Source organism: Carettochelys insculpta, chromosome 3 (assembly GCF_033958435.1).
Source record: "Carettochelys insculpta isolate YL-2023 chromosome 3, ASM3395843v1, whole genome shotgun sequence".
In the NCBI taxonomy this organism is placed as follows: domain Eukaryota; kingdom Metazoa; phylum Chordata; order Testudines; family Carettochelyidae; genus Carettochelys; species Carettochelys insculpta.
This window is the reverse complement of record NC_134139.1, coordinates 86,412,139-86,434,636: the sequence shown is the minus strand read 5'-3', so window position 1 is coordinate 86,434,636 and position 22,498 is coordinate 86,412,139. Positions and strand designations below refer to the sequence as shown.

Here is a 22,498-nt window from a genome sequence, read left to right as displayed (position 1 = left end):
ATTAGGAGAGGTAGATTCACTGGAGGGTAGAGAGAGAATCCAGAGGGACTTGGATAAATTGGAGGACTGGGCCAAAAGAAATCTGATGCGGTTCAATAAGGAGAAGCGTAGAGTACTGCACCTGGGGTGGAAGAATCCCAAGCATTGTTATAGGCTGGGGACCGACTGGCTCAGCAGCAGTATGATGGAAAGGGACCTACGGGTTATGGTGGATGAAAGGCTGGATATGAGTAAACAGTGTGCCCTTGTAGCCAAGAAGGCTAACGGCATACTGGGGTGCATTAGGAGGAGCATTTCGAGCAGATCTAGAGAAGTAGTTATGCCTCTTTATTCAGCACTGGTGAGGCCACATCTGGAATATTGTGTCCAGTTTTGGGCTCCCCAACATAAAAAGGATGTGGATTTGCTGGAGCAGGTTCAGCAAAGGGCAACAAAAATGATTAAGCGTCTGGAGCACAAGACCTATGAGGATAGGCTGAGGGATTTCAGCTTCTTTAGTTTACAGAAGAGAAGACTTAGAGGTGATTTAATAGCAGCCTTCAACTTCCTGAAGGGGAGCTCTAAAGAGGAGGGTGAGAAACTGTTCTCAGTGGTGTCAGATGGCAGAACAAGGAGTAATGGTCTGAAGTTGAAGAGGGAGACGTGTAGGTTAGATATTAGGAAAAACTACTTCACCAGGAGGGTGGTGAAAAGCATTGGAATGCGTTGCCTAGAGAGGTGGTGGATTCTCCATCCCTCAAGGTTTTTAAGTCCCGGCTGGACAAGGTCCTAGCTGGGATGACTTAGTGGGGGTTGATCCTGCTTGAAGCAGGGGGCTGGACTAGATGACCTCCTGAGGTCCCTTCCAGCCCTGTGATTCTGTGATCAACCCCTCTCAGTGTCTTTCCAAACTCTAAGACTAGGACTACACTACAGTTGTCCTTTGAAAGAAGTTCTTTCAGAAGATCTCTTCTGGGGGAAAAAAACATTCTTTCAAAAGATGGCAACCACACATAAAAAAGTGGATCGAAAAATAGATCCGCTCTTTCAATAGAGAGCAACCACACCCCAGCCACTCTTCTGAAAGAACATGACAGGAAACACTGCAGATCGAAAAATCTGGTTCTATGAAGGACGGCTGTTTTGAAAAAGGGCCCCTGTGGCATCCACACACTTTTTCCCCAGAAAGAATCTTTTGGAGAAAGGTGCTCTTCCTCATCCAAGAGCAGAAGAGGGCTGCCAGAAAAAGTGTCGCACTCTTCTGATTTAATACTGAAAGAACATATTTTGTGTGTAGACACTCCATGGGATTTTTTAAAAGAGCTCCAGGTTTTTAAAAAAATCTCAGCAATGTAGATATACCCTGAGTGAATAATTATATTCTGACTTTCCAAATAATTCCACACATAATATTAAATGGAAAAGTAATTCTGAACATAATTTCCTAAAAGGTGTTCTGCATTATTGCTGGTCTGTAAAGTTGTCACAACTGTGTGATTCCTATTTGAAAGAGTTTGGGGATCTGTCAGAATAACTATTACAAGAAAATTTTAAAGACATTGGATCCAGTGGGGTTGCAGTAGTATAAATAAGTGCAAAATCTGGTCTATTATTTTGCAGCATGCTGGATTAAAATTATTATTATTATTATTATTATTACATTACTATAGCTCTTAAGGATACCTTTACTGTCACTATTTACCATTTTCCCTGAAAAAAACAACCCTGAAGAGAGTTTATTCCAAGTCCTAAGAGACACATTTCCCCTATACCTGTAGGCAGTGAGACACTGAGACATGGTAAAAAATCTAAAGGAGCGGCGATGTGAAAAATTTAATGTTCCTTACTCATCAAGAAGGAAAACTCATCCTTAGCAGGAAAAATGATGCTTATAGAAAATGAACATGAGAATATCTTTCTGAAAAGCTAAAAATTTTAGATTTTCCCATTTTATTAAGCAGTGTAAACTATATTTTCCACAATATAAATGCATGTGGTATTACAACAACATATTTATTATGCATCAAATTCTCTCTCCAGTAAACAAATGTTAAAAGTAAATCCTCAAGTTATATTTAATGGATTCAAAACTGATTGACTTAATAAGATTAATTTTAAATGGAGAATCATTGTCCAATCAAAGTTTTTGTTGTTGGTTTGACAGAGATCTTTTCTTGACCCAATGTTATTTGATATCTTTATAAATATCATGAAGAAAATATAAAATCACTGCTGGTAAAATTTACAGATGATACAAAAAATGGTGGATTGGTTAAAAACAAAAACAAAAAAAAGATAGAGACAGGTCTTAACTTATCAAATTGTCAGTATCATCATATCATTAATGCAAGTCCTATGCCAATGTGAGTACGCAAAATGACAGATGGAGATACCCACTGGCAACTGTAACCGCAATCTTGCATATAGGCAGCCTTGATACTCATGGCCATTCAGCTCCATCTTGGGGCAGTGGAGAAATTTGGCAGCATCCTCAGTGATTGAGCAGCCCTATCTCAATGACCTATTTTATCACCCACCAAGATGACATCCATGATGTCAGAATTATCAGAACCATGAGTGGTACAGAATGCTGGACAGACCATGGTAAGAGCAGTGCTTAACTTGCTTCTAGACCGTTCAGAGTGCAAGTGTCATAAACTTAATAGAACAGCTCAAAGATCAGGTACACTAACAACAAGGTGCTGTTTCAGCAGTCACTCAACAATCAGCTTTTTTCATACCCACCAATCACTGGTAACCCAACAGAAAAATGGCACCAGTTTAAACATGTGATAATTGACATAGCTAAATCACACGTGGGGACAAAGTAATGGGTACTCTAAGTTTGGTTCAATAAGAACATTGAGGCATCTCCAAGCTCCTAAGTGACAAGCATGAAGTATTTCTTGACCGGCACAATGAACCCACTTCCACCTTATAACAGATAAGTTTAAGTACTCATAGAACATGGGCTAGTCTGAAGTAAGGAGAACACAAGATGAGTGGTGGGAGAGGAAAGCTATAAGCGGCCAGCATCACACAGATAAAAATAATGCCAATATTTTCTTTGACTCTCTCAAAGCAGTCTATGGACCATCTGAAACTGGCACAGCCCCCTTGAAGTCAGTAGGTGGCACAAACCTTATCAAAGACGAGGTGGGATTCATACAGAGATGGGCCGACCACTTCAGCAGTCTACTCAGTAGATTATCCACAGTTGATCAGCATTTCCTTGATCATTTACCTGAGAAACCTATCAAACAAGATCACAACCTCTCTTCATCAGATGAAGAAGTTATAAAAGGGTTAAGTGGACTCTGGCAAAGCATCTGGAAAGCATGGTGTCCCAGAAGAAGCAGGCCCAAAGTCAAATGAGGTGTTTCACAACATCCTGGCTGTGTCTACACTACCTCCCTACTTCGAAGGGGGGATGCTAAGTAGGTGTTGGGAGTTTATTAATAAAGTGCTGTGGTGCATATGCAGCACTTCATTAAGCAAATTCACCCCTTTGAAGTGCTGGCTCGCGTCTAGCTGCAGCTCACTAGTTGGTACTTCGAAGTGATGGGGCAACTTCAAAACTCCTGTGCTCCTCAAAATTTGGAGAAGCAAAGGCACTTCAAAGTACCCCCTTCGAAGTAGGGAGCCAAGCCCCCTGAGTAGCATTTGGAAGGAAGAAATGCCAGAAGACATCAAAGATGCTATTATTGCAGAACTGTTCGAAAACAAAAGCAGCAAAGATGACAGCAGAAAGTACATACAGATCTGAAAAAGTGGGTCTGTCCCAGGAAAGCTCATAACCTGATACATTATTTTGTTAGCCTTTAAAGTGCTACATGGCTGCTGTTTTGTTTGGTTACAATACAGATTAACACAGCTACCTCTCTCTTACCATTCAGCAGAAAGTAGGGAGGAAAGCTCATAACCTGATAAATTATTTTGTTAGCCTTTAAAGTGCTACATGGTTGCTGTTTTGTTCGGTTACAATACAGATTAACACAGCTACCTCTCTGTTATCATTCAGCAGAAAGTAGGGAGGCATTGATCTCCCCTGTACAACAGGCAAAAAATTAGCTCACATTCTACTTTACAGACTCATTGCAAACATATTAAGGACAATCCGCCAGAAGTAGAGTGTGGTTTTAAATCAGGCTGTAGCACCATGGAGATTTTTGTTGTAAGGGAGGTCCAGAAACAATGGACTTGTGTGCAGTTGTCAATTTGACCAAAGCTTTCAATAATGTCAACAGGGAGACTCTATGAGCTATTCTACATAAACTGGGCTGCCCAAGAAGTTTTATGCAAATCATCCATCTATTCCATGACCACATGACAATGCAAGCATTCACCAGTGATGACTTTTCCAGTGCCTATGAAATCCTGAAACAGGGATGCATACATATTCCAGTGCTATTCAACTGGTTCTTTGCTCCTGTTCTCAGCCATGTGACAAGTTATTGGATCGGGGATGTGTATCTACTACTGACTTGATAGCTACCTCTTTGAACTTCAAAGATGTAGTGCTGAGACCAAGACATTGGAGAGGCTTCTCACCAAGGCACTTTTTGCAGAAGACTGAAACTTGACAGCTCATAGACAAGACAACCTTCAACACTGACCGATTTTCTGAAGCATCCCAGCTCTTTGACATCACCATTAGTCTCAGGAAGACAGAGGTCGTGCTCCAACCACCACCTCATTCCAGTGTTTCAGTGTCAGCCATCTTCAATCAAGACACACAGTTTAAAAATATGGATCAATTAAAGTATTTTAGCATACCATCTTAAGTGACAGCTCTCTGAATAAGGAAATCTCCAAAATCAGGAAAGCTAGGCAGGCTCTTGGCCGACATCAAACAGAAGTTCTTAACCAACATAATACCCATCAATTACCTCACACATTGCAAGGACTGCTCCCTTCCTTTGATGCTTGTAATTATCTCAGACAGGCAAATTAACATCCAGCTACCTTCACCCCGTCCCCAAATCCTATTTGAATTGTCAGTTTTTATTGCATTTTTTTTTTTGGTCCTCTGTACTTATAAATGTCAGTCTGTATTGGAAATGAAATTGATCTGATGAAGTGCGTCTGTTCACAAAAGCTCATCGTCAAATAAATCATGCTGTTAGTCTTTAAAGTGCTACATTTCTGCTGCTTTGTTTTGCTGGAGTACAGACTAACACAGCTACCTCTCTGGTACTACTCACAATACCCATTTCTCTACCAAATTGCAGATTTAAAGTGGAGTGGTTCTAACATCTTTCCGGATTTGAGACCCAGACTCTTTTTTTTTTTAATAGACATCACGTTAAACAGCTTGAGCAATTGCACATTTACTCTTTTCACTCAATACAGCAAACCCCTTCAGAAACAGCAGCTGTGAGGAATGGATGGTTTCTGGATATTCAAATATTCTGGATAAAAGAGAGGTATACCTAACAATGTACAACACTAAAGAAAAACAAAATTAGATATTAAGAAACAAACAAAAATGTATGCAGACTACTTTATTTACCTACAAGAATAGTATTGTAGACTGTAAACTTATACAGTATTTACTGCATTTATTTGTATTTACTATGCTGTATCGTACACATGGGAAACACTAACTAAAATTTACCTACAATTAAAATGCCTGTTATTTGAGAGTTCCAAGTGATAGAACGCCGGATATAAGTTTATTGTAAATAGCATTTCCTGGGAGGACAGAGGCATCAACATTAGGGTCCTTGAGAGAGCCAACACAAACAACAGGTAGGAAACAAAAAAGCAGTCAAGTAGCATGTTAAAGACTAACAAGATAATTTATTAGGTGAGCTTTCATGGTACAAACCCACTTCTTCAGATCATAGCCATGGCAGAACAGACTCAATATTTAAGGCACAGAGAACCAAAACAGTAATCAAAGTTGACAAACCAGAAAAAAAATTATCAAGGTGAGCAAATCAGAAAACAGAGGGGCGGGTGGCGGGGGGGGAAATGTTACTGAGAAACAGGTAGGAAATGTTACTGAGAGCACAACTTAGATGGACCAGTCATGTCCTTCAGAATGAAAGAACACCACAACAGATCTTGTATGGAGAACTGAGTGATGGCATAACAAAGAAGGGTCAACCATGTAACTGTTCAAGATAATCAGGCCTGAATGTAGTACAAATCTTTCACATGACACACTTCAAAAGTATGTTACTAGTTACAGAAACTTAGAAGAAGATGAGAAGGACTGTGATCTACCAACTGATTTTGGGAGATATGCCAACATGGCTGTGTCTACACTAGTCCCCGCCCACCTTTTGAAAGGGGGATGCCACAGAGACACTTTGGGATATGCTAATGAGGTGCTGCAATGGATATGCAGTGTCTCATTAGCATAACAGCGGCCATGGCACTTTGAAAGTGCTGGTTTCAATCACGCGCGGCTTGTCGAAGAAGGGGACAAGTGTAGACAAAGCCTTTGAAATCCAAAGATAAAAAGTGCTAAGAGACTTACGCATAACTATAAGCAACAAGAAAGGATTTATGTTCAGTGCTCCAGAAGAAAATAAATCTTCCAATTCAGACCTATGCCAATATGTCATTAGACAAAATTTCTCCAGAACGCAAAAACTGCATTACTTTATAGGATCTGCTATTCACACAGGTTAACGGTAGCAAACTTTATTTACACTCTTACACACCACTGATGTCCAAAGAGTATCCTATTTTTATTAGGTCGTAAGAAAAATAGTAAAGTGAAGTCTGCCTATTAAGAAATTCTGTGAAAAGAGAACTCCAAGTGTCAGTTAACCTGTGAAAAATAAAGCCATTCTATCTGTAAAGAATATTGAACTGTTGAGCACTAATCTTTAAACCTTTACAAAAGGTCACGAACGCAATAGTATGTGGCACTGCAGAACTGAAACATATAATGATAACGCTTCAATAGGGCAGTTAACTAATGTATAATTACAGTGCATACCCTATCAAATTTATTACAACTATTCCACTTCATTGTAACCATATATTAAGAAATGAAAATAGCAATGGTTGGTCACGAAAGTGTTTTGAACTAGAGCTGGACCTGAATAAACTGAGATTAGGATATGCTTGATCTCTGGGCAGGCTTTGGCACATGTTAAGAGTTATTCATACAACTGTAGCTCAAATCCCCCTGCACCAAAATATTCTCAGAAACATGAAAAATAAAAATGTGAATGTGTACAATACAGCAAAACAGCCTTTTCCCTCCAACAGAAACCTAATGAGAGCAATTTTGTGCCAATTTCATGAATAAAAAATCCTGTAAGACCACGAGCCGGTTATGAACCTTCAAAAAATCACAAGTATGAGAGAGGAGCTGTGTTAGTCTGTATCTTCAAAAAAGTCCTGGGGCACCTTATAGAAATATCTGTTAGTCTATAAAGTGCCAAAAAATCACTGCTATTCACCAGTGTCAACCCGCTCATGGAGACATCTTCCTAGCTAAGAAAAAAAACATTCATCACTATTCAGATTTTTAAGAAAAACTGAAGGAATAAATATACTCTGAACAATGAAGGACATTCTCAAAGCACATACTACATTGCTGCCGACGACTTTTCAATGCTTGTTTGTGTGAAAACATGAAAGTGAGAGGTCAAGTGACACATACTCCTAAGTGCTTCTTCCCTATTTACACGGCTTTCAGAGTGGAAAATAATACATATTTCCTTTGTTTTGAGAACTCTGACATTCAGCACTGTCCTCTGAAAATCCTGGAACAAAAGGCCTCAGGGTATTAATGCAACTCACAAAGAGCAATACTGCAACATAGTGTGAGCCACCAACTATGCAAAGGAGCTTCTTTTAAATGATAGATACACTGAAAGACCTGATATCGTTTAGCAACATGATATGTTTCCAGAAAGAAACTATAAACCATATGAACTAGGAAATAAATACACTATTTGTCATTTGTAGTTAATTACCTTACCCCTTAAATTTTCCTCAGGAGGCTAAATGTAACTCTTTTCCCCCACCCAAATTAAAATCACCAGCGTGTCCTTTAAATCAGGAGTTTTCAAATTTTGGAGTATGACTTATCAGGGTTAGCACATAAATGATAACATGCACTACAGTGAAACAAAACATTTAATTTTACAAGGTATTTGTGGCATAAACCTGAGCACAGCACATTAATATAGAATTAACATATTCTATTTATAAGTCAAATTAGATTTTTGCATGAGCAAACTATGTTTTTGAAAAAGCAGAGTAGTATTTAGAAGGCACCTCTACAGTTCACTTAAAGTATGGCTACAACAGGATATTACTTCAGACTAGATTTTCATTCTAAATGCAGACAGTTAACTACATGTAAGTCAAATGCATCCAGAAATCTTTGCTATGCTGGCTTATCCCATAGTGTAATGATCCACAGCTAGGCGCTGCGCTCTGTAATTTTTCCCGTGGAACTTTCTGGGATGCCTGCATGGGCCTAAAGGAATCTGGGGACGCAGGGTCAAACTAACAAGCTCCTGGCATTTTTTTAATCCTGGCATTACAAAATTTATCCATACTTTGCCCATTCCTTTTTGAAATCGCTGTCTGGGAGCTTGGAGAACACGCTGCTGCATGCTGCAATTATGATAGTCATTAATATGAATAGGATGGTTCAACATATATTGGCAGTCATGGAGATGGATGATGTCTGGAAGCTTTGAATTGCTTTGAATGCAGTAGTAATACAACTACAGGTGGCAGAAGAGAAGGAAGATCAAATTGAACAGTTAACTTCAGTAGGGCATGTATCTGCAGCAGCTTCCCTTGATGGAGCTCTGCTCCTGGGCTCAGCCAACTAGCACAGACAGTGGGAAAGGATAGAGATGTGGAACTGGAATGATAAGCTTTCACGGCAGAACTTCAAGATATGGAAGGTGACTTTCTTAGAGATCTGTGCAGAGGGCGCCCCAGAAGTGAAGCACCAGAATGCCAATATGAAAGTTCCTCTCAGTGTGGAGAAGCAGAATGTCGTTACCATGTGGAAGCTCATCACCCCGGATTGACACCAGCATCTGCTCACCAATTTGCTGTTGGGGTTGTTGTCATCAGATTTATGAAGCTGCTACGGGAATGAAGCTCTGTCATGTCATGGAGATTATTTCTGACTTTGCATAGATGGAGTTTCCAAGCCAAACAGGGGCTCCTGATTAGATCCATGAACCTATTCTTTACTCCACACACAAAACCAATACTTTATTGACACAAAAGAATATTTCTCCATGGTGGCTGCAAGGGCTGGTTGTTAATCAAGCAACATTCACCAATTTGAATGTAGGGTTATCTGGAAAGATCCATGATACCTGGATCTTTAGAAACTCCTGCCCCTTCTACTAGAATGAGCAAGTGATGTTTGCTTTCCGAACCACCACAGACACTGAGTTATAACTCCTCCTGTTATTTTCACAATCCTATCTTATCTACTTCTTCCCTGTCACATGAAACCTTTTAGCGCATACTTTACAAGAAAAAGGAGAGGCTTAAATATGCCTGTATTATATGCAGGATGGCAGTGGAGTGGGCATTTAGAAAAGTGTTCAGCAACCTTCATCACCTCATGGCAGACTTCAGCACTTGTCATAATTTCATGACACACCCAATCCCCTCCCCATACCTCAGAAGCAGACACCCCCAGCACCCCACTCTAACCCAATCCCCTTGTCCTCTTCCAGAACCCGGCACCTACAGCTCCCTGCTCTAAACCAATTCCCCTCTCCTCCTCCAGAGCCAGGCACCCCAGCCCCCCACTTTAACCCAACGTCCCTCCTGTCCTCCAGAACCAGGCATCCCCAGTTCTGCCCCCACAACTCTAACTCGATGCTGGCAACTCACCAGAGCTGCTGCCACCACTGCTGCTGCTGCTACCACCCCACAACCACTGCCACCGCTTCTCCCAACAAGTGGTGGGGCACATGAGCAGGGGGGTAGATAGCACTCCCAGGATGTGGCTCCAAGGCATGCTAAGTGTTGCCTCGTGGCACATCAGAGGGCCACAGCACACCGGTTGCAGAGCACTGATTTAGAAGACTGGAACAAAAATTGCAGCAGATCATGACAGGGCTGGATATTACTCATCATCGTGTTACTTGTGCATGAATTACTATTGTATTGTGCACATCAGTCAGAGTAAGAATGAGAGATGGGTGGGAGAAGGAGGTTGTGAGACTTTCTGAACATTACTGGCAACATAATGAAAAATGTGCCTTGTGGTCAGGGGCTAAAGGGTAAAGGACACATTGTGCTCCTAGTTTGTGGGCAGGAAATAACTGTGGATAATGAGCTGTAACCAAAGAAATGAATCAAGTGTGGTTTTGAACTGATTTTAGTGGGAATTGATACTATGGGAAGCGGGTCTAGAAACAATGCTGGGAGATGTTCCTCAATAAAAATCTTAACCTGAGTTATTTAACAAACAGTAACAAATAACACTGATTAATTAAAAATCAAGACAATGAAGAAACAAAAACAAAGAATACAGTAGATATTTAAGATTAAAGGAATGTTAGCATGCACAAACTGCTCAGTGCTAGCAAACTGCCACAGGAAAGCCATCTTACAACCTTCTCCTCCATCCCTAGGGGGGCAGATTGCTGTGGGAAGGGCCTGAAATTTGGCTGATTTTAAGGGAGGTATTAGTGTGGAGTGTTCTTCATGGTTCTCAGAACAGGTCTAAGATGGGGTACTGGGTGTGACCTTTGTGACAAATGATCGTCCATCCAAGATACCTGTCTCTGCTCTGCATAAATCATGTCCTTTGTCAGGGCCAAGTGCCCCAATTAAAGCTTTCATGATTGCTCCAGGAAAGCATCCTGCACACTTCTGTCTTTGAGGTTCTCTGTTGAGAGATTCCTTGAACCTTTTTCTGTCTTGTTTTCTTTTTTTCCCTTTCTAGTTTGTCAGCCTTTACACAGGTGATAAGCAAAATGTGTGCATGACCATGGTATTGCAGGTAATAAGGGAAATCAGAAAAATACAAGCAGTTATCCTTCCAAGCCCAGTCTCTACAGTAACAGAGTTAAAATGTTGCTTTTCTCAATTTCTTGAACACCATTCCTAGCATATCTTCCCACTCTGAGGCTTGCTTTGAGATAGTAAGCTGTTTTCTGTATTTGTATACATTGTAAAAATATGAAGTGGGTGAGAATAAGAAAGTTCAGTCATCAATTAGTGCTTGAGGTGTGTATAAGTGTAAGGCCGACGGACCCAGGTCATCGGCAGGAGGGAATGAACCTGTGACCTTAGGGGCTAAAGCCCTATGGCTCTACCACGTGATCTAAAAGCCAAATAGCTCTCAGCCAAGGCTGTAGGTCAGAGACTTCACTCTCACTTGCTAGCAGTCTGGAGTTACATACTTTCTTCAGCTGAGGCAGTATGTCACAAGCTTCTGAGACCTTCCAGCAGTTCATTCTGAACAAGCCCCCAGTTGTAAGGCCTATGGTTCCTAGACATCGGCAGGAAGGATTGAACCCACAACCTTATACGTATCGTATCTGTATCTCATAAAAATGGAAAGTACCTCAAGAGGTTGAGTCCAATCCCCTGCACACATACCAGGACCTATCACCATCCCTCACTTCCTTTTTTTAAATTTAGCCTGCCCTAGAACCCTTCAAAGGCCTCTTTAAGGACTGAGCTCACAACTATAGGCTTACAACAAGGCCAATCCTCTAACTACTGAGCTATCCCTCCATGCAAAGAGCCCTCAGGGACTAAAGCCCTGCTCTCTATCACACGAGCTAAAAGACAGCTGGCTCTCAGCCAAGGCCATAGAGCAGAGACTTCAGTCTCCCTTGTCAGTGGCCTCAGTGCCTCTGGGTTTACACAAGAAATATTCTTTATTCTATTTCTGGTTCCATCTGGTTGTGCATAACCACAAGAGCTTCATGGTACCTTGTCCCAGACTCTCTGCCTGAGAAAGGGCACAGTCCCTAGTGCCACAGAGGGAAATGGTGGTCTTATGTGGATGAAGGAACCTGTGGTAGTTTTAAATTGGTAGAATGCAACAGTGATTGAGTCATGGTGTGACCACTCCCTGGCCTTTTAGAGGGAACTACGGATGGTATGGTAAGCCAGCCTTGGCAGCTAATTGATGGCGCCGGGCCTTAAAATAAAGTGACCAGAAATCAAGAGAGAGGGGAAGTCAGTGAGAAAACCAATGGGGAAAGAATGCTCCTTGAGAGAGGACACCCAGGTTAACAGGTAAGTTGGACTGCAACCCAACCCAGTGATGAGATTTGAGTGAAGGATCATGTTCCAGTATAGGTTTTAGGTTGTCAATGATACACTGGAGGCGTCTGAGCTGGTGTCTATAAAGGATGACAAATGATGTTCTGTTATTTTCCTTTTGGGTTTATCATTAAGCATTTCTGGATACATGTCTGGCTCTGACAATCTTTTTCTTTATTTTCCCAGGTGGCTAATTAAGTTTTAAGAATGGTTGATAAAGATCTTGTAGGTTTTTGTCTCTGCTCTGGGACTGGAGCATAAAAAGGTGGCTGTACACAATATACTGTGTGATGTGTCTTGGATGGAAGCTGGAGACATGTAGGTAAGACTAGCAGTCAGTGGGTTTCCAGTATAGAGTGGTGTTTATATGATATTATTGATTTCTACTTTAATGTCCAGGGAATGGACTTCTTGTGTGGAAAGGTCCACACTGATTGTGGGATGGAAATTTCTGAAATCCCTGTGTAATTCTTCAAGGGTCTCCTTATTATAGGGTCATATGATGAAGATGTCATCAATGTAGCCTAAGTAGAGAAGGGGTGATAGTGGATGGGAGCTGAGGAAGCATTGTTCTAGGTCAACCACAGAAATGTTGGCATATTGTGGTGCTATGTGGGTGCCCATACCTATGCTGCTGACTTGAAAGTATAAATTTCCCCAAATCGGAAATAGTTGTGGGTGAGGACAAAGACACACAGCTCAGGCCACCAGATGTGCTTTGGCATCATCAGGGATGGTGTTCCTGACAGCTTCAAGGCCATCCTCATGTGGAATATTGGTGTCTTCATCCATGGTAGGGAAGATGGTGTTTTCAGTAAGATTATTGAAGGTGTGAAGTTTCCTCATGGGTGCTAAGCACCTGCTAACACATTTCTATAGATGCTCTATCCCTGGAGCACACATGGAGTCAATATTTGTGGTTTATTACAACAACCAACAACCCACCTACAGCATATCTCCACCTACCTCTCCCTTGCCTTTTCTGCCTATGACGAGAGAGCTGTGAACTGAATGTTTCACCTTGCACAGTCTGTTGAAATATGTATTAATAATCTATGGTAAACACTCTGTTACCTCACCCTCCTGGTCTCCCAAAACCTTCAGAAAGTTACCTGCATACAATATGTATGATTCTGGCTAACGATATCTAACTCAATTCCATCAGTGCTCAAAAAACTGTGTCTCCTTCCCTCTGCCTTTTAAAGCACAGAAGACAGTTTTCCTATTTGGCTCCTTACAACTGAACAGTCACAGCTCCAAGTACAAAACAAGGATCATCTCTAAAAGAGATCTAACAATCAAACCATTTGTGGTACTTAATACATAGTGTCTTGTCTGTAAAGCTATAGTTTGGTAGCATTACAATGACATATACTGAAACTAAGCCAAATTCATCTCAAATCAATGGAGTTTCAGGCATTAGTACCATGAGACAATTTGGCCCACTAATGGGAGTTTCTAAAATACCAAAAATGCAGGATAAAGATTTCTAAATAAATTATTTATGTATATTCTGGTAAAAGTACAGACTATGTAAAGGAGTTCCATATATGAGTATGGTCCTCATTTTCATACATATAAATTCTGCACAATTACTTCTACCTCTGATGCCCCAGACTAATAAGATCCCCTTCTACCTGAATTCCAGCTGTAGGAACTGAATGGCCACTCACCAGTTTTCAGAAAATCAACTGGAAAAAGCAGATTGGACAGTAGAGATTAATTATCATTGCACTACAAGTATGTTTCTTCTCTTCTAACTGGCATAGTTTTGTTTATTTTTTTTTTCAATATTCCAGTGAATGTTGTGTCCTTTACACCAGGGGTGAGCACATTTTTACACTGAGTCCCACTTCTCACTCCTGCAGTTAGCAAGGGCCTCCAAACCTGCCTAATGTAATCAAAACCAACAGACATTTCAGTTATGTTCATCTTAACAAACAAAAACCCTTTCAGCATATGTAAGAAAATAATTATGTAGGATGTAAAAACTATTAATCTGTCTATAAATGTGAATACACATACATAAAAAAGAGAAGTTACTCACCGTAGTAACGGTGGTTCTTCGAGATGTGTACCCATGGGTGCTCCAAGTTAGGTGTCGGGCTCGCCCCGGTGCCGCAGGTCGGATCTTCCAAGCAGTTTCTGCCGGACCACGCATGCACCGGTGCACGCCACTCCCTTGCACGCTCCTGGCCACGTGCGCGATCCGGTCCCTGCCAGTTCCTTGACCAACCGCCTCGGATGCTCCTGCAAAACACTAAACAGAGATCCGAAGCGGGGAGGATGGGCGGGTGGTGGAGCACCCACGGGGACACATCTCGAAGAACCACCGTTACTACGGTGAGTAACTTCTCTTTCTTCTTCGAGTGTCCCTGTGGGTGCTCCACGTTAGGTGACTACCCAGCAGTAACCCAAAATAGGAGGTGGGTAATCGGATCATGTGCAGCTTGTCCCCAAGAGGACTGCTGTCGAAAGCTGGGTATCCTCTTGGAATACCCTGTGAAGGGCATAGTGCTTGGCGAAGGTGTCATAGGATGACCAGGTCGCCGCTCTGCAAATGTCTTTTAGCGCAACGCCCTTGAAAAAGGCTGTTGATGCCGCCACCGCCCTAGTGGAGTGAGCCCTGGGCGAGGCCAGTAAAGGAGTCTCTTTGAGTTCGTAGCACATTTTTATGCAGGATACGATGTGCTTCGAGATTCTCTGCGAAGAGAGACCTTCTCCTTTCGATTTGGGAGCGAGAAAGACCAGGAGTCTATCCGTTTTCCGGAAGGACTTGGTCCTGTCTATATACAAGGCTAGCGCCCTCCTCACGTCCAGGAGGTGTAGGCGCGCCTCTTTGTTAGAGTTATGAGGCTTTGGATAAAACGAGGGTAAAACAATAGGTTCGTTAATATGAAACTCCGAAGAAACTTTAGGAACAAAGGCTGGATGCAGCCATATGGTTACCGCCTCCTTGGAAAATACTGTGCAGGGTGGCGTTGCCATAACTGCCGCAAGCTCGCTCACCCTGCGAGCTGACGTGATTGCGAGAAGGAAGGTTGTCTTTATCGTAAGGAGGCAGAGGGAAACCGTGGCTAAAGGCTCGAACGGTGGTCCCGTTAGCGCACTAAGCACCAGGTCAAAGTTCCACGAAGGTGGAAGCGGTTTCCGAGGGGGGTATAGGTTTACCAACCCTTTGAGGAACCTGGTAACCATGGGATGGGCGAACACCGTGTGCCCTTCCTCTTCATGTCTGAACGCCGAAATGGCGGCAAGGTGGACCTTTAACGAGGATAGTGAGAGTCCTCCTCTCCTGAGGTCCAGTAAATACTCTAATATTACAGGTATAGGCAACGAAAGGGGGGCTAACTGTTTGGTAGAACACCATGCCGTGAAGCGAGTCCATTTCTGCTTCTAGGTCTTCCTGGTGGAAGCCCTCCTGCTACTTTCTAGGACTTGTTGCACTTCCTCCGTACATGTGCTCTCTAGGGAGCTGAGCCATGGATTAACCACGCTTGTAGTCACAGGCCTTGGGGGGTACGGATGCACTATGGACCCCTGGGCTTGCGTGAGCAGATCCGGCGCCACCGAGAGGGGCATCGGTGGACGGTCCGACATGCGCAGGAGTAGGGGGAACCATTGCTGTCAATCCCACGTTGGGACTATCAGGATCATTCGGGCTCCTTCTCTCCAGGCTTTCTGCAAGACTTTGTGGATCAGCACTGTGGGAGGAAAAGCGTAAAGCAGGGGGCCCCTCCAGGAGACCGCGAATGCGTCCCCCAGGGACCCCCGTCCCAGTCCTGCCCTGGAGCAGTATCGTGGGCACTTCTTGTTGTGTTGAGTGGCAAACAGGTCTATCTGGGGAAAACCCCATGCGTGAAAAATCGGTCGTAGCAGATCGGGACGGATCTGCCACTCGTGCGTGAGTGCAAAACGCCTGCTCAGCTGGTCTGCCTTCACATTGTGAGCACCTGGTAAGTACGAGGCTTTCAAGGTTATATTGTTGGCCATGCACCAGTTCCACAACCGGACTGCTTCCGCGCATAAGGCACGGGACCGAGCTCCTCCTTGCCGATTTATATAAAATATGGTGGAGGTATTGTTTGTACTGATCCCGACTACTTTGCCTTGTATATGGTCTCGAAAGTGTCTGCAGGCGTTGAACACCGCTTTGAGCTCCAGTATATTTATGTGCAGTGACTGTTCCGTGGAGGACCACAGTCCTTGCGTCACCTCTTCGCCCATGTGTGCTCCCCACCCTATGTGGGAGGCATCTGTAGTAAGAAAAACCGATACTTGTGGTTGGTGGAAGGGTACCCCTGTTAGCATGTTCTTGGGGTTTACTCACGACTGCAGGGATTTGCGCACCTCTGTTGTGGGCGACACCACCCTGTGAATGGTGTGTGCTGCCGGTTTGTATACGCTCGCCAGCCAGTGCTGCATGCTGCGCATGTGTAACCTGGCGTTCTGTACTACGAACGTCGCTGCTGCCATGTGGCCCAGCAGCGGTAAGTACATCAGAACCGGCACCGTAGGGCTGAACGTGATGACTTGCACAAGGGAGCCGATGGCCCGAAAGCGTGTCTCTGGTTGATACACTCTCGCTGTAATAGAATTTATGCGTGCCCCTATGAACTCTATGTCCTGTGTGGGGTCTATCTTTGATTTTGCCAGATTGATAACCAGGCCGAGTGAAGAGAACGTGCCTGCTGTGACGCGTATGATACGTAGTACCTCCTCCTTCGAGGCCCCTTTCAGTAGGCAGTCGTCCAGATACGGGAATATAAATACCCCCTGTCTGTGCAGGTAGGCTGACACCACTGCCAAGGTCTTGGTGAAGACTCTGGGGGCTGAGGAGAGGCCGAACAGTAGGACCTTGTATTGAAAATGTTCTTTGCCTACCATGAACCGGAGGAATCGTCAGTGAGCCGGATGGATAGTTATGTGAAAATACGCGTCTTGTAAGTCGAGGGCTGTGAACCAATCTCCATCGTCCAGTGCCGTAAGGATGGAGGCGATTGTGGTCATCCGAAAGCGTTGCTTGCGCAGGTACCGGTTGAGGCCTCGAAGATCTAAGATGGGCCTCCAGCCTCCTGTCTTTTTTTCCACGAGGAAGTATCTGGAGTAGAACCCTTTCCTTTGCAGTCGCTCCGGCACTCTTTCCACTGCCCCTATGAGCATAAGATGGTCTACCTCCTGCTTGAGTCTCGCTTCGTGGGAGGCATCCTGCAGGTGGGGCCTGGGTGGAGGTCGTGGCGGTGGGAGCGACTGGAAGGGGATCACGTACCCCGTGGCTATGATCTCCGGCACCCATTTGTCTGTGGTGATCCTTTGCCACTGGTCGTAGAATGGTCGGGGGCAATGGTGGAATAACAGCTTCGGATGACATTGTGCGATGGTAGTGATGGCACAGCCCTGGATCTGTGTGTCAAACTTGTGGCCCCTGGCCCTGCCCCAAGGACGCACGGCTCTGTTGGGAACGTCGCCTGGGAGTTCTATATTGTTGATGCTGTTGATGTCGCCCTTGCTCGTAACCCCTGTGGTACTGGGGATGCTGTGGCTGGTACTGGTACCGTCTTTGCTGAGGGTAGTACTTTTTCTTTCTGTATGGAGGGGTGTAGATCCCTAAGGTCCTAAGAGTGGCTCTTGAGTCTTTACTGGAATGAAGGACCGAGACAGTTGATTCAGCAAACAGCTTCTGTGCGTCGAAGGGGAGATCGACGATCTTCGCCTGCAGATCCCTCAGTATACCCGATGTTTGGAGCCAGGACTCCCTTCGCATTACCACTGCCGTAGCTGTTGAGCGTGCTGCTGTGTCCACAACATCCAGGGCGATCTGAACTCCCGTCCTCGAGGCTGCGTAGCCTTCTTGCATGATAGCCTTGAACACCGGCTTCTTGTCCTCTGGAAGCGAGTCCATGAGGGAGGTTAACCTAGAGTAGTTGTCGAAATTGTGGTTCGCTAGATGCACTGCGTAATTCGGCATTCTCAACAGTAGGGTGGAGGAGGAGTAGACCTTTCTGCCAAACAGCTCTAGTTTCTTGTCATCTTTGTCCGTTCCCCCTGTTTTGAACTGAGACATTTTTGATCTCTGTTGAGACGATTCTACCACCAGAGAATTTGGTTGCGGGTGGCTGAATAGGAACTCCATGCCCTTCGCCGGCACAAAGTATTTCTTGTCCGCTCTCTTGTGGACAGGCAGAATAGTCGCAGGGGTCTGCCATATTGTGGTGGCGGACTCCAAGATTGCTTCGTCAAGCGGTATGGCTATTTTAGAGGAGGCCAGAGGTCTCAGATTTTTAAGAAGCTTATGGTGCTTCTCTTGCACCTCTGCTGTCTGGATGCCTTGCGTGAAGGCCACCCTTTTAAACAGCTCTTGGAACTGTTTGAGATCATCCGGAGGATGGATGTCCCCCGGGGCCGTAGCCTCATCCGGGGAGGACAGCGAGGAACCACTAGGGTACACCTCTCTGGACCCCTCTGGGTCCTGTTGACGGTGGTACATCCGCTCGCTAGAAGCTTGCGAGGGAAAATCCCGGGGTTCCAGAACCAACTCCCCCTGAGATATCTGAGTCTCTGTCCCCGTTCGCGATTGCCCTCGGGGATACGGAACCGTCTGTGGGGATCTGTCCCTGGTAGTATGCCTATGGTGTCTATGTCCCGCATGATAGGGGCGACCATGGCAACACGGACACTGCTCCTGGGATGGTGACCTGGACCACTCCCTTGGTGCATACCCCCTACATCTGGGGGAGCGAGATCTTCTGGAGACATGGGACGCTGGAGAGACCGATTTGTGATAGTACTCAAGTGGCTCGAAGCCCAAGAAGGGAGAAGGTGGTCCAAGCCATGGGGAGGCTGGCTGTAGAAATGGAGATGGGGGCTCCAGATAGGCTAGAGGTGACCCCTGCCTTCTCATTGGAGTCCGCAGCACGAGCGGAGGGCTCAGAGAAAGCAGGTCTGCAGCCCTGTATGGAGAGGGACTGCGGTGCCGTGTTTTCTGTGCTGCCTTTCCCCTCCCCTGTGGGGGTGGCTCCGCCCCCTGACGCGTCGGGGATCTCAGCCCCATAATCTGTACCGCGCTCGGCACGCTCCTCGGCGGTGCCGCGCGGGCAGTCTCCCCCGGTGCCTGCAGGCCGCATGTCTGCACGCGCTGCGCCGCCAGTTCCCCGGGGGTTGGTGCCGCTGTTTGCGGAGCCGCCGGTTCCGGCACTTGCTTGGCCGCCGCCCTGCCCGCGGTGCAGGGTGGCTGTTTGATCATCGGAGGCTGAACCTCCGCCACGTGCGTCTCCGCGCCACCGCCGATCAGCTGTAGCTGTGGCTGGGGGCTGTGCGCTCCACCCGTCCTGCTCGCTGTTGCTGCCGGCAGTGATCGGGTTGGGGAGATTTTCCTCCGTTTTTGCGCTGATGGGGTTAGGGACGCGGCTTTCCTTTTATGGGCCCTGGAGGGTCCCTCCTGCTGCGGCCGCTCCGGCACGTCTGGCTGGAGGGCGTTGTCGAACAGCAGCATTTTCAGCCGCATTTCCCTGTCCTTCCTTGCTCTGGCTGTTAACTTGGCACAGAAGGAACATTTCTGAGAGACATGGGATTCCCCCAAGCACCTTATACACTGACTGTGCCCATCAGACGCTGGCATTGCCTCACGGCACGACTCACACTTCTTGAATCCTGAAGAGGACATTGTGGTGAGTCTTTGAGTTGTTAATAGGGTACTTAGCACCTTCTCTGTGCTTGTTCCCCTCTCGGATAAAGCCTGCCACGGTAGGAGGGCTAATGGCCCTAGGCTCCTGGCCTCCGGTGCTCCGCTTGTTACTAGGATTGGAAGCTTTGAATTCCTTCCCTTTCTTTGTTTTTTTTTTTTTTGAAAACAACAACCGACTAACAATCTAAGACTGAAGAAACTTTAAAACAATTAAAAACGTTAAATACGCTAACTCTGGCCGTAGCCTGAGAGGATTCCGTCTGCAGCCAAGGGCGGTTAAAGAGGAACTGGTGGGGCCGGATCACGCACGTGGCCAGGAGCGCGCAAGGGAGCGGCGCGCACCGGCGCATGCGCGGTCCGGCAGAAACTGCTGGGAAGATCTGACCTGCGGCGCTGGGGCAAGCCCGACACCTAACGTGGAGCACCCACAGGGACACTTGAAGAAGAATAGTAACATATTGCAACATTTGTAATTAGATGGATGAGCCTGACACGCAGCAGCCGATCAGCTGCGCTTCCCCTTATGAAATTTCAAACCCCACCAAGGAGGTCTGCCCCCCACCTTTGTGTGACCCTGATTTACATCACGGAGAAGTTAGCAGTGGGGGCAAGACCACGTGGTACTATGAGCTGTTCCTCTAAACATGAATGGATTTAATTGCCATTAATTACTTAAAAACTGATGTTTTGGTGAAGTAACTCTGTCGCTCAAAATCCCTCTATTTATACCTTCTCTCTTACATATAAAACCATTCTAAAGCATTATTCCCTGTTGCATATGTCAAGACCCACAAACCCTCTATAAGCACAATTGAGGGCTTCCATTATTTACTTAATTGGAATCCATTTAGTTTACAACTATCCTATAAATTAAAGGAAAAAAACATAAAAGAAAATTCCAAATAATTAAAAATTGCCACTTTACTGCATTATTAAGTGTTTGGGGGTTTTTAGTAATGTCACAAAGAGTGGTTTTGGCATTGCTTTATTTGTAACCCCAATCCATTCTCCACTCTCTAAGATGTAGTGACTAGGTTATCAACTTTTGGTAGGGACCAAAATTCTATGTCAGCCATGTTTTTTGTTCCACTAACAGAAGGCATTTTTCTGTTAGGGTAGGAACATCACCTCTGTGAATGACACTGTGCCTTAAACTAGAGTTTATGTGAGCACAGTTACATTAGTTGGGGTGTGTTTTTTCTCGCTCTATCCAATGCAATAATGCCAATATAGCTTTTAAGTCTGAAGTTATTACTTGAGGGGATTCTTTACAACCAAGATTAAAAGGAATAATAAGGAACAATGAAAAGGTATCTGTATTACTTTTAAAATGGTGGGAGATCAATGCTGAGCACTTTTGAAATTCTGACTATTCGTGTGCATGATTGGTAATTAAAACAGTACATAATGAAGTAAACTGGAGTTCTGTATTACCTTCAGTGAGTACCAGATCAGGCCCTATATCACTAACAAACTCCAATTAACACATTTTCTTTACCTATAATGACTTCATTAATATACTACAACCACCATTTAGTAGTCCATTTTACTGATACAATGTTATCAAGTGTGTGTCTCTAGTAACTAAACTTTTTTTTATTTAGCTTCAGGCTATTGCTTGTTCTATCATCTTTAGAAAATGAGTAATTCTCTTCTTTCATTTATATAGCTTTTTATAATTCATTAGTCTCCCTGAGTCTTTTCTAAATTATATTGATTTGGCTTCTTTGGTCTCCATTTGTATCTTATTTGTTCATGTTTCTATATTTTTTCCCTTTCTTTGTATTTTCTTCAGGATTTTCCTTGTTTCTGTTTAAACCGTATATACCAGAAATGAACAAATATTCCAGATGTCACTGCATTTGGAAGAGTGTGTCATTACTACCTAATATGACATGTTGTTCCTTACAGACTTTCAAATATTGCATTGGCATCTTTTGCAAAGGCACATACTGAAGTTTGTATATAATGTACTACCTGTCCCGTTTCTTTCTCATACTCAGTGCACTCCTTATCATCATCTAATCCCCATCTCATAGCAGTGCAATTTCTTGTGAGGTATTTGACTTTACCTTCACATTGAATTTTGCCTTGTTGAATTAAATGGGGACCTCTCTGCCCAACACTCTGAAATGCAAGTATCTCTGAAAGGAAGGAGACAGCCTTTAAATAGCACAGAGCTATGATATCAGACAGTTCAGGCCAAGAAGAGAAGACTATCTTATCCACCTCCAACTAAGGTAGCTTAAATGGCTTTGCCCCAAGAAAGTACACATGACAAAGTTAATATATTTCAATGGCGCTTTCAAGACTCCTTTTCTGCAGCTACCATGCCAAAGCATCTTTTTTAAGCATCTTACTGTTATGCACACTACGGAAGAATGTGAATTTCAGCTGTCAGTCCTTCTCTTACAAAAAATTAAATGGCATTTTTAGACATCACTAGCGGTCAGGATCTTTGCTTTACATTTTATATGAAAAGTGGCAACACTGAAAACCAGTGATACTTAACACTGTGCACTGGCATTAGATTAGTTCAGACAACTTTACTATCCCAAAACAGATGCATTACCAGCCCCACTTGTTAAAACACAG

General features: G+C 44.3%; 1 protein-coding gene across 2 annotated transcripts in view; it reads right to left on the bottom strand.

Moving 5' to 3' along the window:
* Nucleotides 1-22,498, bottom strand: part of PRKN (parkin RBR E3 ubiquitin protein ligase) — a 1,267,469-nt gene that overhangs the window by 1,059,636 nt on the left and 185,335 nt on the right. Inside the window, exon 2 of one of the 2 annotated variants that reach the window (XM_074988685.1) lies at nucleotides 13,893-13,910. The exons of the other annotated variant lie outside the window; for it this stretch is intronic. Within the exon in view, the coding sequence (XP_074844786.1) occupies nucleotides 13,893-13,910 (18 nt within the window). The remainder of the gene's footprint in view (nucleotides 1-13,892; nucleotides 13,911-22,498) is intronic. 2 annotated transcript variants of the gene reach the window in all.